The sequence below is a fragment of the Drosophila obscura genome, unplaced genomic scaffold, assembly GCF_018151105.1.
Source record: "Drosophila obscura isolate BZ-5 IFL unplaced genomic scaffold, ASM1815110v1 contig_73, whole genome shotgun sequence".
Taxonomy (NCBI): Eukaryota; Metazoa; Arthropoda; class Insecta; order Diptera; family Drosophilidae; genus Drosophila; species Drosophila obscura.
Window position 1 is genome coordinate 6,485,448 of NW_024542865.1, and position 17,941 is coordinate 6,503,388.

Below are 17,941 nucleotides of genomic sequence, written 5' to 3' on the forward strand. Positions count from 1 at the left end.
ATTATGCACATATCGTAGTTCCAATCGCTGTCTTCTGCACAGTGTCTGCAAGTGATTGAATATGGAAAATGAAATATAGAATATGCTCCGTAGCTTTGCCTCCATTGCCGGCTGTTATGTTGAAAGTTGCATATTCCCATTCGAAATGTCAGCTGAGGCCGTGCAGGCATAACATAAGGTTAAATGCCACCTTATTTATATTAATATTATTTATTTATTATTTATTTATTATTTATATTAAAGACCTAACCAGTACCAGCAAAACCAATGAGTGGCGGCTGGCTGGTGCTTGAAATCAATTTTTGGATGCCCGAGGGGCGGCAGAGAACCAAAGAAGCGTAATGCCATCGATAAGAAAGTCACTCAAAAGGCACAGGGCAGAGCAGAGCAGTGCAGAGATACAGCAGCACTCTCTATCTCGGTGGGGTTTTTATGTATGATGATTATGTTTATTCCTTCTCACTTAATTTATTGTAAAATGTTAAATTTCACGAAGCGGAAATGTTTATTAGAGCGGAAACTGTTATTTTTAGTGTGATGGGCAGGTCTGAGAGTAGCATGTTGTGAGAGCTGTTGCCACCGTACTGGCTATGGCTATGGCTGTGGCTATGGTTTTGAGTCCTTCTCCTGCTCTTTTGCTGCTGGTCCTGCTGCTGCTTGTCCTGCTATTGGAACAAAGCAACAGCAACAGGGCCAGAAGGATACCTAAGCCCTCTCGTGTGTGTATGTGTTTGTGTGTGTGTGTGTAAGCGCTTTCCATTTTCTCGCTCAGCTGCCAACAATATATTTATTAATATTTCCCAGTTTTCGGCACACCACATGGCGTATGCGCAACTTATTAAGTATACCAAAGACAAAGAGTCCTGTTCCGTACCTGTCCTGTCCCTCTGTCGCCCTCTCTCACACTGTTCATTATCCTGCCAACCTGTTAATTAGTCGACGCCTTTCACTTTTCTTGCGCTAATTAAAAAACCAAGTTTGCCCAACAACCAACAACAGCAAAAAAAAAAACGCATTATTTTTTCAGAAAATATTTAATAAAAAGTTGTCTTAGCCACAGGCTGAAAATTTGCACCCCTTTTTCCTTGTACCACCAGCACTGATTAAATCAAACTTCGTGGCAGGCTGCGATGAAATAAACTTTGCAATGGGCTAAATCAAGATTGAAGCAACTTCAAAGGGAATAAAGTTTCGACCGTTGATGAAATACGAGCAGAATGTCACTTAAATGTGTCAGGAAAATGCCGAAAATCCTGAGAACTCTGTTAAGATATAAATAAATGATTGAACTGGTTGATGTATGGCAAAAATAAAATAAAATAAAATGATTTAGAAATAAATTTGATGCTAAAATAATTCGCCGAGACTCGAAAGAAATCTTAAAGCAAAAGGCACATTCGATATGTGTGTGTGTGTGTGTGTGTATGTGTACTTTATGATAATCTCTTGGCACTTCTCAGAAAACATCTCTCAAGAGCCGAGCACCAAAAGGAAGACAAAATATTCGTACGAAATTCTCTGGAAACCCCATACATATTTTGCGCTACAATTTTCTCATTCATTTGGATTACATTTTTGGCACTTGAATATTTATCGATGCTTAAGCTGCTTTGTGCATTTTATAGACACTCTTCACCCACATCGCCCCCCTCTCCATCTTGCTCTCCATCCTCAGCTGAAGGCTGAAACGTTCGGAATCTACTTAAAAATGTTCTTTTAAATACTTAATGCAAAATACTCGCTTGCCACAAAAACAGACACAACGAGTACGAACAGAGGCAGCTCCCTCAGCTGCCTTCCAGCCAAGCTCCTTCCGCAGGGGTTCTTCAGTTGTCCGCAACATTTCAAATTAATTTTACAGCTGCCAGTTAAGAGTTCCACCAGGCCCTGCGCCAGCCTGCCTGAAGTTAACCCCGAGAAGTACGCGGACATACTCCGTCCTTGGGCCACCCACCTTGGGCCAGCCATAATGAAGTAGCAAATAAATAGCACTTTGTGCCTGCTCCTTATCCACCCATTACACCCACAAAACTGTCGGCAACATAACCAACAAGTCCAAGCAGCAGCAGAACTGGAAGCTAAAGTCTCGGGAAAGACAGACAGCGACGGAGACAGAGACAAAGACCAAGTCCAAGCTGTTCTTGAAGAATTTCCTAATAAATGCCACTGGTTAGTTTGTCATTTATAATGGCTACTGTACAGCTGTTCACTTTGCATTGGGCATGTACGCTTGACCATGAGGTTTTCAAGTTAAAATAATATACGTTTACCTATAGATAGTCCTACTAGTTCTCCGCTTATTTTTTAATGCAGGAATTACTTTGAAACTCAACCGGAATAATTTTATTTTAAATAAATGTTCAGCGATCCTTTGTGATCCACTTTTAAAACATGCGTTCTATTTATTCTATTTACATATGGGGGCTATGCATGGAAAACCATCAAATTAAAAATCAATAAAAACAAATTTCCATCTAATTCTGTCTTGTACTTTTTTTTTAACTTTTAATAACGTAAGAAATCCCTTACCGTGCAAATATTTTTAAATAAAAAAAATAATTAAATAAATAAATAATAAAAAAATTTAAATAAATAATAAATAATTAAATAATAAATAAATTTAAATCAATTATAAATAATTAAACAAATAATTATTTAAATTATTATATTATAAATTATTGTATAAATTATTATTATAAATTTCAGTTAAAATCAAAACCATTTTCAATGCACAGCATTCGAAATAAAGTCACATGGAAATATTGCATCAGACTTCGCTGAAATGTCAGTAAACGAGTGCATAGATAAGGGTATTCCTGCTTTCGCTGCAGCCCCGTAGCGTGTTTGTTTTTTTTAATTTTCTCCTCTTTCATTTGCAGCAATTCTTCAACCGGGGGTAATTTGGACAGAGAAAAAATACACCGCCGCCGCCGTCGCTGCCGCTGCCGCAAACTTATCTCAATGGTGGTGGCAAAAGGCAAAAGCGCAGTTCCCTGCACAAATTTGCATGCAAATTAAATGCGATAAATTCTGTCGTCATTGTTTGGGGGGCCTCTCATCTTGGCTTGACGTCATCCAAGGAACAAACGCAGACCAGAGACCGCAATTACCGCTTGGCGTGGCTTGGCGTGGATTGGCGCGGGCCAACTTGCATAAATCAGAGTCCGAAAAAGTGCATTCCCTAGCATATGCTCGCACATGCGGTGGTAGCACCATGGATCCCACCTTAGACTGCACTTAATGTGTGTTAATTCCAAACACACCTCCTGCCCGTGTACCCAGGGCAGCCCACAGGGGATGCAATTAATGACGGAGCTCATCGTTTATTCATCAATTGCAATTTGCCCACAGCTCGAACAGCTGGAGGGAAAAAGCCAAAGGCCAATACTGGGCGCCACGCGGTTCGTTCGTGGCATGCAAATACATTTGACACACAGGAACACAACAATTGGCAGCACAGAGAAGGCGAGCAGCCTGTCGCTACAGGACAAAACTCTCTCACAGGACACAAACAAACCAAACAGACAGTGGGCCACAGGGCGTCAAATTGTTGAGCGAATTATTATCGAACTAAAGCGCACGGAATTTCATAAATTATAATTCAGCAAATACAATATTCTATGCTATGATCCAAAACCAAAGACGACCCTTTGTCCCAAGTCCATAGTTGCCATAGTCCACAGAGGGCGTTCTGTGAGTATTATAAATGGCAAAATATCGTCCCGTCCAGCGTCCTGTGATTGTTGGGTGACTGTGGCAGATGCTTTTGTTTCGCCCGCTGGGATACTTGTCCAACAGGCAATTATTATATCATTTTTACAGCATTTGCAGTGAATGAAAATCTCGTTCTCTAACGTATTGCCTGTGACAGTGCCAGTCCCAGATGAAGGTCTCCCACTGTGCCACTGAATGACAACAAAATAAATGAAATTGAGCGTTGGTTGGCTTATTCAAAAGGAAGCCTCCGCCCGCCCACTTCTACCACTGCCACCATTCTGCCACGGAAAATGTTGCTTGGCAAGAGGTTTGGTCAATACGCAGCGAGAGAGAGAGGAGAGAGAAAAGGAGTGGGTTGGAAAATCGGTAAATAAACAAGCCAACCAACAGCCTGGCAAAAAGTTTAAGGAAAATATTTACAAATGAATTAACTTAATGAAAATAAACTAGCACAGATATAGCCCGTACGATCATGTTGATGACGCCATGCCTGGAAAACCCATTCCATACAAATCTAAAATAAGGAACGTACTGTAATTAATGGGTACTATAACTTCAGGTATAACTGACTCATGCGTGAACTTGAACGCGATACAATTGGAACGTGCTTAGTCCCTGGCCCCAATCATCACTTTCGGTTGAGCGTATCTTCGAGATATTTGGCTCGTATTCCAATGCGAGATGAAGCAACGAAGCGGTTGTAAATTTTGCGATGTATTTTGGCACTGGCCGAGCAGAGAAAGTTACTGTGGAATTTGATACGAACGCAATGAAGGGCGCACCTTCTTCTCCGCTGCCACATACATTCTTCCTGCCCATACATTTCATATTCTAAACTTTTATTAACTTTTCACAAAGTAAACAAAGGAGAACAGCTGTCCGAGCAGTGTAGCCGTAGGCAAAGCACTGCACACCGCTGGTCACTCTGGTCACGCTCGCTTGGCACGTTTTTAGAGCGGATCTGAATACTACGCCCTAACCTAACTTATAAAAAACATCGATGGTAATATCGACATGTCAGCTATGTTTTTTCAATCCCACTTCCACAGCTTTTAACCTCTCAACGATTTAAATGCCGAATTGCAAGGCGGGCAGTGGTTTTCAATTAATTTTGCAATTTAAATTTTCAAACAAAAATTTAATTTTTGTTACATTTTCTTTGGTCCTGTTAAGCGCACAATTTATTCTGATACGCGAACAATTTGTGCTGCTAAGCGCACCGAAGCAACGCTGGTCGTCCCACGCTTCGATAACCAATTCGGAAGCGATAATCCAATTCGTTTTTCCGCCATTCTCCGAGCCGAGTGACACGTGTTTGTGCAGCAGAAAAAGGACAAAAGCTTAAGTGGAAATTGTTAATTATGACATCGAAAATAATGCAACTGGTTTCGGTCTTGGAGCAGACGAACTCCACAGACAAAGACGATCTTTTGTTTGCCAAAAACTACTTGGAAGAGGCAGCCGCCGGCAATATGTCGGAGTATTTCACGGGCCTGTCCGTGGTCTTGGTCGACACTAAGAACAGCTCCGTGGCTCGTACGGCCGCTGGACTGCAGATGAAGAAAAAACTGATCGGCAAGGATGCGCGTGCCAGGCAGCAGAAACTCGAGATATGGCAGCAGTTCCCCAACGAGAACCGTGAGTTGATCAAACATAACCTCCTTGCCACGTTGGGCACGGAGAACACGCGGCCATCTTATGCCGCCCAATGCGTGGCACTGCTGGCAGTCATTGAGCTGCCCCTTAAGCGCTGGGGAACTCTCATCCAGACCCTGCTGAAGAATGCGGTCGGCGAGGGATCGAGCGAATTGCTGCGCGAGTCTGCCCTGGAGGCCATTGGCTACATTTGCCAGGGCGCACAGGGCAGCCTGACGGAGAGTCAGTTGAAGCAGATGCTCTCGGCCATCGTCCGCGGCATGCGCGGCGTCGAGCCGTGCAAACATGTCCGCCTGGCCGCCGCCACTGCACTATTCAACTCGCTGCAGTTCACCAAGGCCGTCTTCCAGAAGAAGGTGGAGCGTAACGCCATCATGAAGGTGGTCGGCGAGGCCACGGTCTCCAAGGACAAAGATATCTGCGTGGCCGCCCTGCTGTGTTTGCTGAAGATTGTGACCCTGCACAATCAGTTGCTGGAGCCGTACTTTGAGCTCGTCACCACCCGACTGCTGGGGGCCAGCGATCGGTCTGATATTTCCCAGGCCAATCTGTGCGCCGCTGTCTACGAGGCTTTGATATATATGATTCGCGATTCGTCCCCCAACTGCTATGCGGTGGTGCAGCGCACCATCATTGTGATCTTCGATCGTCTGAACCAGGCCATCCAGACCGGCAATGTGCATCTGCAGGCCCTGCTGTGCGCCACCTTGCACAGCTTGCTGCAGAAGATACAGAAGGTGGATGCTCCCCAGATATCCGATCGCATTATGAACGCCATGTTCATCGTTCTTCAATTGAGTGCTGGCAAATCGACAAAAGTGCAGGAGCAGGCCTTGCTTGTCGTGTCCACAGTGGTGGATCTATTGGGCGTTGGGTTCGCCAAGTATATGCCGATCTTCAAGCACTTCCTGATCGCTGGCCTGAAGGATCGCGTGGAGTATCGTGTATGCTGTGCCAGCGTCGGCATCACCTCCCTTCTTTGCCGCGTCCTCCAATGGCAGATGGTGCACCACTGTGACGAGATCTTGCCGGTGCTGATCGCCGGTGTGGGCGACATCTCACTCTGCCGCGGCCTGAAGCCGTTGATGCTCGCGGTCATCGGTCTGATGGCCGCAGAATTGGGTAGGCGCTTCCTGAAATATTTGAACATGGTGCTGGACATAATGCGTGGTGCCACCAGTCTCCAAAGGGATCGCACCAACACGGACAACGACCAGTACATCGTCGAGTTGCGCAATAATGTGCTCCTGGGATACACTGGCATCCTGCGCGGACTGAAAAGCCTCCGTCAGACGGGCCTATTGGAGCCCCATTTGCCGCACATAGCTGGCTTCATCAATCGCCTTGCCCAGGATAGTGACATGAGCGACCCGCTAATGATCGTCGCTGTTGGTTTCATGGGCGATCTGTGCACTAGCTTTGGGCCACGTCTCGGCACACTGTTCGAAACGGTGGCCATCACACGCTTTCTGGCCAAGGGCAAGCTGTCCACCAATCCTAGCATTAAATTTTTCTGCGAATGGGTCCAGCAGGAGGTCGACAAAATCACTGAGCACGATCACTGGTAAGCAGATGGTTTTTACCCAATTCGATGCATTACCAAACATCTTTCCTTATCTTTTATTTACTTTGCAGAAACTTACTTACATTTCTATCCATAAAGACGAGCAGGAGTTGCGTGGGAGCATGGCAAACAGGCCGACAATCTTTGTTTAATTATTTCATATATATTCTTATATAAAAACGATGTTTGGAAAATGTTCGGAAAACCTTTACGAAGAATCGAAGCACCATTAAATAATTTGTTTCAAGTTCTTTCAACTATTTCTGTTTATATATTTGTTATGATACGATTACGATGTCCACAAAAGACATGTAAGCGTAGCTCTTGGAATTCCATTTAATTCGCCAAGTTCTGTTTGCTCTTTGCCACATTTACGAGGCACATTGTAGACTCCCTCCACACTTTTATTTTTATTTTTTCTCTTTTTATGGCTGTTATTGTATGTATTTTTTTAATGCCATACACATGCTCATATACATAAACAAATACACGCTCAATGTACACATACATATAGGGGACATATCGATTGCAGGACTCTCTGCTCTGCCCGGCTCTGCGTGGCTAGAACAGTGAACCAAACCAAACCAAACCCCCCCAACTGATGGAAAATTCCCTTTGTGACCTCTCCTACGCACACAAAATCCTGCCCTTCCCACAAGCCTCCGCCTCTGCCTCCGCCTGTGCCCAAGAACAAATAATCTTTTGCCGGGCTCTGCCTCGAAAGGCTTATCATATTGTATCTGAAAGTCTAATTTCGAACTGTAACTGTAACTGCGCCTCGGCGACGGCCACTTTCGGGCTACTTTAGCTACTTTCGGGCTACTTTTCCAGCATTAAAATTTCGTTTATTGCCAACCGGGGAGCTGTTAAGTCGTCAAACGCAAAGCCTCCGCGCCTGCCCGTCTTCTCAATAATATGTACATCCCCCCATTTGGCTCAAGACGAAGCCAATAATACTCTTGTGGCCCCTTCTACACTGTGCCATGGCGAATACGTCAGACAATATTGGCGTATGGAGAGGCAATGGCATTTTGTCTCTGGATATTATTTTTTATGCTGACAAAGTGGTTAAATAAATATGAAACGAGTTTTACATGTGAAATATTTTAGAATTTGAAAATAATTTGTTTTGCAATGTATTGTTTATTAATTCTTTCCAGCACTTAAAGTAAAGTAAAATATATACCAGGCACAAAGACATTTTCGGAATAATTTACTTGATACATTTTGGGAGAATAATTTTTTATTTTTAAATCCAAATAATTACTGCTTATGAACTAATTAAATTTGTTTATTATTTTGTTGCTCATTTATTTATTTAATTTTTACTTTTTTATATTTTTATTATTATTATTATTTTATTAATTTGTTACTCATTTATTTATTAAATTTTTACTTTTTGATTTGATTATTTTGTTTTATTTTATGTGCATGTAATATGGGTACTTCTGCACATATTATTAATTTTTTTTATTATTTTGTTGCATTGATTATTTGATTATTTATTTATTTTATTATTTATTTATTTTATGTGCATGTAATATGGGTACTTCTGTACATATTATTAATTTGTCTTATTATTTTGTTGCATTCATTCATTTATTTATTTATGTTTTATGCTATTTTTAATTTATTTATGTGCATTATCTGTTATTTCCAAAAATGTCAAACATTTGTTTTATTTTTTTAGGCATGCAATTCTGTCAGTGGCCTAAGCCATAAATACCCCCGATTGGTTGTTCCCCCCCACCACCGTTGAACAGAGTGTGCAGCATTGTGTGTGCTTTTATGTTCTCTCCAGTGTGTGTGTTTGTTCCAGGGAATTGGATTACGAGTAAATGGCATCAGACAGACAGACATATGTACATATGTTATGTCTGAGCACATGTACCTACAATAAATCCCACGATTTCTACGATTTCAAACCCATCAAAGGGGCAGCGGCATTATTGGATGATTGAATGCTTGCGTTAATTGTGGCCACCATTAAAAGGGTTCAATTTGTCAGTCAACCGATTGAACGATTGAAATGCTTCTGCCACAGTACACCCTACACCTCCCCCCCACCACTCAATATCTGTTCGTGTGTGTGTGTGTGTGTGTGTGCAGCCCATTGATTAAATTGAGATTAGAACGCATCTGTGGCAAGAGTAAACTATATGGTTTTGCCCCGGCAACGGTCTGCCCCTGCCATTGGCCTCTCCTCTCCTATTGATACGGGCAGTGCAACATGCAAATTGAAGTGCACAGTCCACAGATGCCATGCCAGTTGAATGCCAATGAGAACTGAAGCGAATAATGCTGATGGGATAGCAGATTGATACGCAAATCGGATTTTAAAGAAGCTTTTGCTCTGTGTGTGTGGTGTGTTGTGTGCGTTTGTAGCTATAACCAGGGATTATCTCGTTTTTGTGTCTGATTGAAAATGATAAATCCGCAATGGGACAGACAAATTCTTTCCAAAATTTTCATCTATTCTCGAAGGAAGCTCTCAGAGTCTTGCCATGAATCTTTAACGATTCCCCAGCACTGCCAGCAAACTTTTTGCCTTCCTTGTCACATAGAATATAATTATATATATATATTGTATATATATATAGTATATCCCCATTCGCTTTACCTTTTCTGAGTCGGCCAACAAGTGTTTTCATTGCAATTAGCGGTGTTTCATGGTCTCCCTTGCCTGGCACTCTGCCACTCTCTACCTTCCTCCTGCGACTACTCTGCCACTTGTGCATATCTCCATGCCACGCCACTCAACTTCCATCTTCACTCTTCATTATGCACACAACTTGCTGCTTTTGGCCCACATTCTTCGGGCCAACAGAGATACGACATGCCCATGACATGGCCACGCCCACAATTCATGCTTGACATTCAACGCCTTCCTCTAGAGAATGAAGGCACATCGCTCTGGATGGGATGGGATGGAAATGGGAATGGCATGGCATGGCATGAAAGGAATGGGTTAAGGCTGGGCCGGCCCGGGCAGAGCCAGAGCCAGAGTCGGAAGCCGTCGTCACTTTGTATGGAAAAGTTTTGCTGGCGTGTTTTTGAAAATTTTGCCAGAGCCAGCGCCAGAGAACAGAGCAGAAAAAGGGGGTCGTCGGAAATTGTCAGTGCACAATATCCGTTGATTTGTGCAGCATGAAAATGGGTAAAAAGGAAAATCCATTGACACGAAAATGCAAGTCGCACAGACAGACACGGACTCGTGCTGTACTCGTACAGGGAGCCAGGGAGCAAGCAGGGAGCGGGGGCAGGCAAGTGAAAAACCCAAAGGCATTTCAGCAAATTATGCATATTCTACGGAAATGGATGGGCAGAGATGATGGCACCACCACCCCCCACAGTACACAGTACACAGTACCCAGTCCCATTTACTCGTACACCTTTTAGAAAGAGCCTGACTACCACACGACCCCCCTGGGACATATCGCATGACCAATTAGCACTCGCCTTCGAAGACGGAAAAGTATTTTCATAACCCGAAAAGTTGGAGCGAGCGAGAGAGAGACACAGAGCAAGCAAACCCTTTTCTCGACATCCGTTATTTACTTTCAATTCCCCAAATAACAAAGCGAAATTCTCCTATTTTTCCACAGTCAGAGAGTCAGGAGAGGCGGCAGTGGCAGCAGTGGCAGTGGCAGAGCCAGGGAAACAGAAGGCATACTCAAGTCTGAAAACCTTTTGCGGTTTGCTTTGCCATTAACATAAAACCCCACCAACCTCAACCCACAACCCCCAAACCCCCAAACCCCAAAACCCAACCCAAAACCGAAACGAAGCAAAATGTAGAGAAAATGGTCTTATATGGAATCGAAGGCAGGGCTGAAGGGCTGAAATAAATAAATAAAAATAATATAAACGAGAGAAGAAGAAAAATGGCCCAAAAAAAAAAAAAGAAGAAACTGTAGAGAAAGAAAACGGTTCGCTTGTTGCTATTTTCTTGCCTCTTGCCTCTATCTCTCTCTCTCTCGCGTTCTCTGGGAGGCAACCCAAATCGCTGGGGGGGCCAAAAAAGTCTCAGAGCCCTCAGGTAAATGCAAAAAAAAAAAAGAGAAAAAAAGAAAAATAGAATGAAACCTTGGGATAATACAGAAAAAAAATAGAGGAAAAGGAAGAAGGGGCTCAGGGAATGACATGGAAGGTGGGTCACATCAATATGGACGCCTGTCAGTCAGGACACACAAAAAAATGTCATTTTGTATGCCCTTTACTGAAGCCAGGCAGCGTCTTAAGGCCCCAAAGAAGAACTTTGTGGGAAAAAAGCTGAGCCAAAGCCCATGAAAGAATGTTTTATACATACAAATATATTTATCTATGCTATGAATTTGTAGAAAGAAGTCTGTACATATATGTATGTATGTATACAAATATTCAATATGTGTAATATAAATCATTTGTCAAAAAATCAGTAATATAACATGTAAAAATATAATAATATAAAAATATTCAATATATGCAATACAAATCAGTTGTTAAAAAATCAGTAACGCTAGAGCAATGCTGATGACAGAGAATTTACATACATGTATATAAATATTGAATGTTTGTTTATTAAGTGCAATTGTCGCTGATAAATGATATGAACAATTTGTCATTCATTTATTTCTACAATATAAAGAAAAATTTTTTAAATTAATACAATTTTAGTTTAAAATAAATTAAAACTGATGTAATTTAATTTTCTTTTAAAGTGTATTTCTGGATTCCAAGATTTTCAACTAAAAAATCTCTAAAAAGAGTAAAAAGAGCAATACAAAAAAATTATAAAATTTATTGTGTGTCCTTTTAAAATATCCTTGAGCCTAAAGGATTCACGGAATGGTTTTTTTTTCAGGGCATCAAAAGTTAGTCAAGAAATTTGGATTTCCTCTCTCACTTTGGAATTTTTTTTTTGTTCGTTTATTCTGATTCTTCTATTCAGTTATTCCATTACGCCATTCCCTCTCTCCCTCTCTATTGTTTGTTTACTTGGGTGAATTGGCAAGGGGGGGGGGGCAGGCAGGCAGCAACACGTCGTCGTCAGGGTAAAAACTCATAAAGTATATTAACAAAATGTTCGATTGCACTTTATCTTTTAGCATTTTTTTTTGCCTTTGCTGCTTTTCCCTTACTTGCCCCCCCCGCCACTTGCATGACTAACGGATTGGTATCCAATATGCCGGGCGGCTCTCTCTCTCTCTGGCCCCTCTCTGTCTGTGTCTCTGTTTGTCATTCAGTCAGTCTGCCAGTCTGCCAGTCTGTCAGTCAGTCCTTCTCTTAGGCCTCCATGAGCAGCCGAAGCAGCAACAACAGCAACAAAAAGGTTGCGGCACATTTTCTTTTTCAATTTTTCGAAGAAGTTTTCCATTGAAATTCTGCACCGAAAGTTGACCTTTTTTTTTGGATAAAATTCAAGACAAGAAAATGGACAAAAATTAACAAAGGTTGAAAGAGCAACCCCAACCAACGGATGAAATTTGATACCATATTAATTATGTTAGATATAAATACCAGTTGGAATTATTATTATTTTTTTTTTGTCTAAATTTGTTATTGCAATTGAATTTTAAAATTAAATTTCGTTTCGTTTCAGTCAAAATATATGTTTTTGCTTTCGTTGGTTCGTGATTATCCCCTGCTTCTTGTTATGTGAAAAGAAATTCACCTAACGACTCCACATGATATTGAGTAAGCCACAAAAGCTCCGCAATTGATTCAATCAATAATTGATTGACTGCATAAGCATATTTGTGACACAGAGAGAAATTGCGAAAATGGACTCCAGTCCACACCACTCAACCATACATTTAATGCATGCCAACTAGCGGGAGTCCTCTGTCTCCTATTTCAGGGATATACCATATAAATGTACGTGAATGTACTTGTGTGTATGTGTGTGTGTGTAGTTGCATTCAACAAAAATGAATTGATTTAATTTGTGGCCAAAGTGTAGACCATTAAACTTCGATGCTAACGAACTAAAATGTTGCCACACGCGCTCCATGTGGATGAGTTTGTGGGCAGCAGCGCACAAATGTATCCATGAGAATGTATCTATCAGCGTGTGGGTATGTGCGCTGTGTCTAGCAATCAAACTGTTGATTCCAGCCCAAGGGGGGCATGCGGCAAAAACAGAAATAATAAAAATGGCATTCGTTTTCGCTGTCACTGTCGATGTGGATGTCGTTGTGTGGGAGGGCGGCCATCTGACCGGTAATACCCTGCCCCACACCCCACCCCATTCCTGGCTTGGATACCTTCTTTACTGTCTATGCCCCAAGGAGCGTCGTTGACAGTGCGCATACGAGTACGAGTACGAGTGAGAGACGAGTAGATGGGAGCCATAGAAATTTATGCCAAATTCCATTCGCTGTGACGCCAGACATCCACTTCGACGATGTGGCTCTGGCGGCTCTCTCACCACCCGCCCAAGGCTATGAAACATTTCCCTGACTTTATTTCGGATCAGCCTCTTCCTCTTTGAGTTCCTCGCTAGCTGATGCCTGAATATTACATCAGTTTTCAATGCAAGTTTCGAGTGCTTGTAAATATTTTTATTTGACATATGGCATATGGTTCTTGATGAGGAATGCAGCTTATGGCCAGGGCAGGTTCCCTTATAGTTTCTATATACTATTTACATGTGTACTATTTGCAATGTAATCAATTTGATGAAAGCAGGAATCAGCAGTTCAATAAATACATGTACATTCCCTATATTTTATCCATAATATCATTTATGTGTGAGAGATACTGACTGTACTGGCTAGTACTTTCATTGCAGCTGATTAATGGGATTTTTCTTGCTTTATTTATATTTAAATTGCTATTTAAAATATTATATTTATATCTATTATTATTTTATTTTTATATTTATTATAATATATTATATTATTATATTATACATATTATAATTTATTATATTTATTTTTTTGTAGCAAAAATGCTACTCAGAAATTCCCATTAATGCATGGATATGGGATATTCCCTCCCAAAGAACTTAAACCATTTAATACGCAGAATAGATTGAACCTTCTCTGTGCTAGAACTGCTGAAATCCCTCGCTAATTTCGCAAGTTTTGACCTATTCGGGGACACACACCGCACGGTGTCAGAGCCATCAGTTTTCTGCTGCTTTGGATGTTGATGTTTTGATGTCAGCAACTGAAAAGTTTCCCCTGCTAGACATGGGACAAGTGGCAGTCAAATCGGAAAGTTCTAGGGGGGGGCGTAGAGCATATGGGTCTAAAATTGCTGGCCAAAAATCAGACCGTACTGCTTCTGGCCACAGATACCATACCATGCCCATACCATGCCATGCAACAGCTGACTTTGGCGTTGAGTAATCTAATTAAAAGTTTGTTTCAACTTGTTTTTTAATGATGTCACGCCTTTGAAAATTTGGCGCCAAACCTGCCAACACAACACGACCTTTCACTTGCTCTTTCTTTTCTTTCGTTCGTTCGTTCGTTCGTTCTTTCTATTCCTCTTGCTGTTTGGCAGAGGATTGTATTTTGCCTTAATTACAATTTATGGATCCTTCAAGCTGCCGGCAAAGAGGAACGTAACAAAACAAAGCTTATGAAAAGGCAAGCGCCACGGCACCCAAATGGGGTCAAAATCCCATAAAAGCGAAAAACATGAAAGAAATGATATTAGCGAAAACCCAACCATTAGATACCCTTTTTGCCGATCCATTCCATAATTCTTTGACGGAGTGCACATTATACGGCTCAGATTAAATTTTAATTTTGATATGCAACAGAAAAAAAATATGGGAATATCTTTGGAAACTTTAAAGTCGAATGCACCACCAATGGTCAAGCATCTCATCAAAGTCATAGTGCCCACAGCAGAAGGGCACCAGGCGCAGAGCAAGGGGGAGAGACGAGAGCGAGAGCAAAGCGATGTAATTACATAAAAGCTTAAGAAGAAGCAGGCGCAGGAGGAGCTGCACCAGGAGCAGCCCACAACAAGCTACAAGGGCAACGCACCATGCAAATAACAGTAAGGGGAACAGGAACTAGCACGGCAACAACAAGAACAACAATAACGAACAACAGAGCAAGTGCTCGAGAGGGGGGGGGAGAGATGTGCATAGCGTATGTGTGTGGCCATGTGGCCATACGTTGAGTGAGAGTTCATTTGAGCGGAACTCAAAATGGAAGAGCTTCAGCACGGGCCGGTAGGGGAGGGGACGCCTGCCGCCTGCGCAGTGGGTAGGCGAGAGCAACCAAGCAAGAGAGCGGCACCCGGCACACACACCACCCAGCCGCACCGTCCCACAAACAGCAAGATTACAGCTGCAGAGGAACAGTGGGCGAAAGTATGAGAAAACTGAAGCTGCCTACATTTCCAAATAGAAGCCAAATGAAATCGAATGAATTTAATTAAATTGAGAGAATATATATATTATATATAATAGTATAATAATAATATATATACTAATAATATATATACTAATAATATATATAATAATATATAAATGATATACAGAAGCTGCACAACTCAGACCTCAAACCTGTTGAGCCTCTGTGACATACATAGGTAATCAATATCCTCGCATTGTCACGAGAAGAACACAGAAAAGAAAGCCAGCGGAATCGATTTACCCTTCGATTTAAAAATATATAGCAGTGGAAATTAAACTAATATTATTATTATATATATATATTATTATTATAATAATGCCACAGTTTCTTGCCAACTAAAATGTGTAAAATGTTAAGCTGTTGGTCAGCCTGCCACTGGCAGACGGTTAATCTCTGACGTAGGCAAATTCCAAGCGCTTAGCTTCCACACACATAATCCATCACACCACTCCACTCCACCCACCAACCCACTGTGCCACGTTAGCGTAGTTCCGCTGTGCCCAAGGCATTGACATTGGTCGAAAATTGTGTCAATCCGCAGACCCATACACACACACACACACACACACACACACATACACACACTGTATGCTTGGCTGCTTAGCTGCGGCTACTGGACAGCTTTTTCTTTTCGACTTTTTACTATATATATATATATATTTTTTTTGCCAACTGCTCTGCCGGATCCGGTGGCCGGCCACCGTCTTATATAAGCACGATCTGACAACCCCAAATCAAAAAAAAAAAAAAGCCAACCCCATCCAACCGAACTCTGCTAAATTTGGAAGCACGAGGAATTATATAAGCCCACGTTACGGCGTGTCCTGTTCGACCCACTACCCACTGACGTCACTCGAACCGCTCGAATTGATGTTGTTAAACAAAACTAGCCGAAAAGCTTAATAGCAAACAAGCACACACAAAAAAACACAAAAAAAAAAGAGAGCCTCCTCCCGAAAAGAAATACATCAAAAATAAATCAAAAGCAAAGAACACACAACCCAACACAACACATTTTGAAACACATGCAGACAGAACGGACACGGCCATAATTTTAATTACCTAAACAAACTGAAAATTCCAGTACCAGACGACGACGAGTTTAGAAACTTGCTTGCAATTAATAAAGTTTTACTTTGCTTATCCCTTCCCACCAAACGCTCCCCTTTGCCGGCCCTTTCTCTGTTATTTTTGTTTTTTTTTTTTTGGGTAAACATTTTGAAACATTCAGACAGCAAGTGGGGCACTAGGCCTTTGATTTACTCTATATACACTCGTATGATGTACATATGTAAATGGGTTAAGTGTGCTGGGTGCCATGGGGTGCCCTGGGGTGGCAATTTCATTTCATTTAACTTTTTTATACGCACTGCTGTAATGTGCCCATATTTAAATACATTTTTTTTGGCACTAAAAACAGATAAATGTTAAATGGATCTCCTTGGCAACCCTTTGCCGGGATTGTAAAATATTTTTTCGAGCAACCAGAATGTCTGAAAATCATTTAAGATCAGATAAATCAGATTAGCAGGTATCCCTTAGTCGAGCCGAGCTACATATTTATCCAACGTTGTTTTCTAAATGCCTGTGTTTGCCTTTTCGGATAGTTCTCAGAGTTTCGTCTGGTAGCTCAAAGCGAACGGATAGACCTTAAACCCTTAGAACGTGACCATCTACATCTCCATTCATTCTCAGTGGTGCTGTGGGGCCTTTGTGCTAAATGCAGGCACAAGCATTTTCCCTCAAGCAGTTAACAAGACCAACAAATTGAAAGGTTTTTGCCTTAGCTACTCGTAAGCTCACTGGCTGGCTGGCTGGCTTACCAAAAGGACAAACTATTTGATGGCTGGCCAGCAGGTTAGAGGGAATCAGCAAAGAGAGAGCGACAGAGAGAGACAGAGAGAGCTAAGAGTCCTTCAATTTCTGTGTAAATATCCGTAAGTGGTTTGGTCTTTGGGACCAAACGAATGCAATCTGTTTAAATTTATCTTAAAGTTGTTTTTAAACCGCGCCGCTTCTCAAACATTAAAAATTATAAGAAGAGAAATTGACTTTTTATCATTTCAATTTGGTTTCATTTGATTTGGTACGATTTTCCTTTCAACAATTGGACGCACAAGGCACTGACAAGTGACAAAAGTCGAGGGTCCATCTAAAAAATTATTTCAGGAATTATTCCTGGAATATAATTAATAACTAATTATATTTTGTGGTACAAACTGTGGCAAGAAATTAATTAATTTGCATTTTTAGAATTAAAACAGAAACAATTTTAGGAACTGGCATTTAGCTGGGATTTTCAGATCACTTGGTTTTAAATAGTATTTAACTAAATTTATATTTTTCCGGGTAAGTTCAATGACCCCATTTAAGAGTGAAATTACTCTGGTTAGCAATGAAAGAATATTTGATACTCATCTGATAGTTATGCTATCGCTGACGCTGTCTGATTAGGCTGCAGCAGTATCAGTCGGCAGAGGTTTCCATATCTTATCTTCTTTATAAAATTGCCAACTTCAATTCATTCAACATTAAATTTGTTTGCCTACCATTAATGAATATGTACCATGAATTATCAGTACCGAAGTGCGCAACCCCCACCCCACCCCACCCCCCCCCCACCACACTCTGGCGTCTGTTCCGT

At 41.5% G+C, this 17,941-nt stretch overlaps 1 protein-coding gene across 1 annotated transcript; it reads left to right on the plus strand.

Moving 5' to 3' along the window:
- Positions 1–5,050: 5,050 nt before the first annotated feature.
- Positions 5,051–7,178, plus strand: LOC111067025 (importin subunit beta-like). The gene is made up of 2 exons (XM_022356046.2): positions 5,051–6,937; positions 7,009–7,178. Coding segments are annotated over exons 1-2 (1,860 nt in total). The 5' UTR covers positions 5,051–5,078; the 3' UTR covers positions 7,010–7,178.
- The last annotated feature ends 10,763 nt before the right edge of the window (positions 7,179–17,941 follow it).

What these genes read in the sequence shown, in the direction of transcription:
- LOC111067025 (XM_022356046.2), top strand. Translation starts at nt 5,079, where the DNA reads ATGACATCGAAAATAATGCAACTGGTTTCGGTCTTGGAGCAGACGAAC.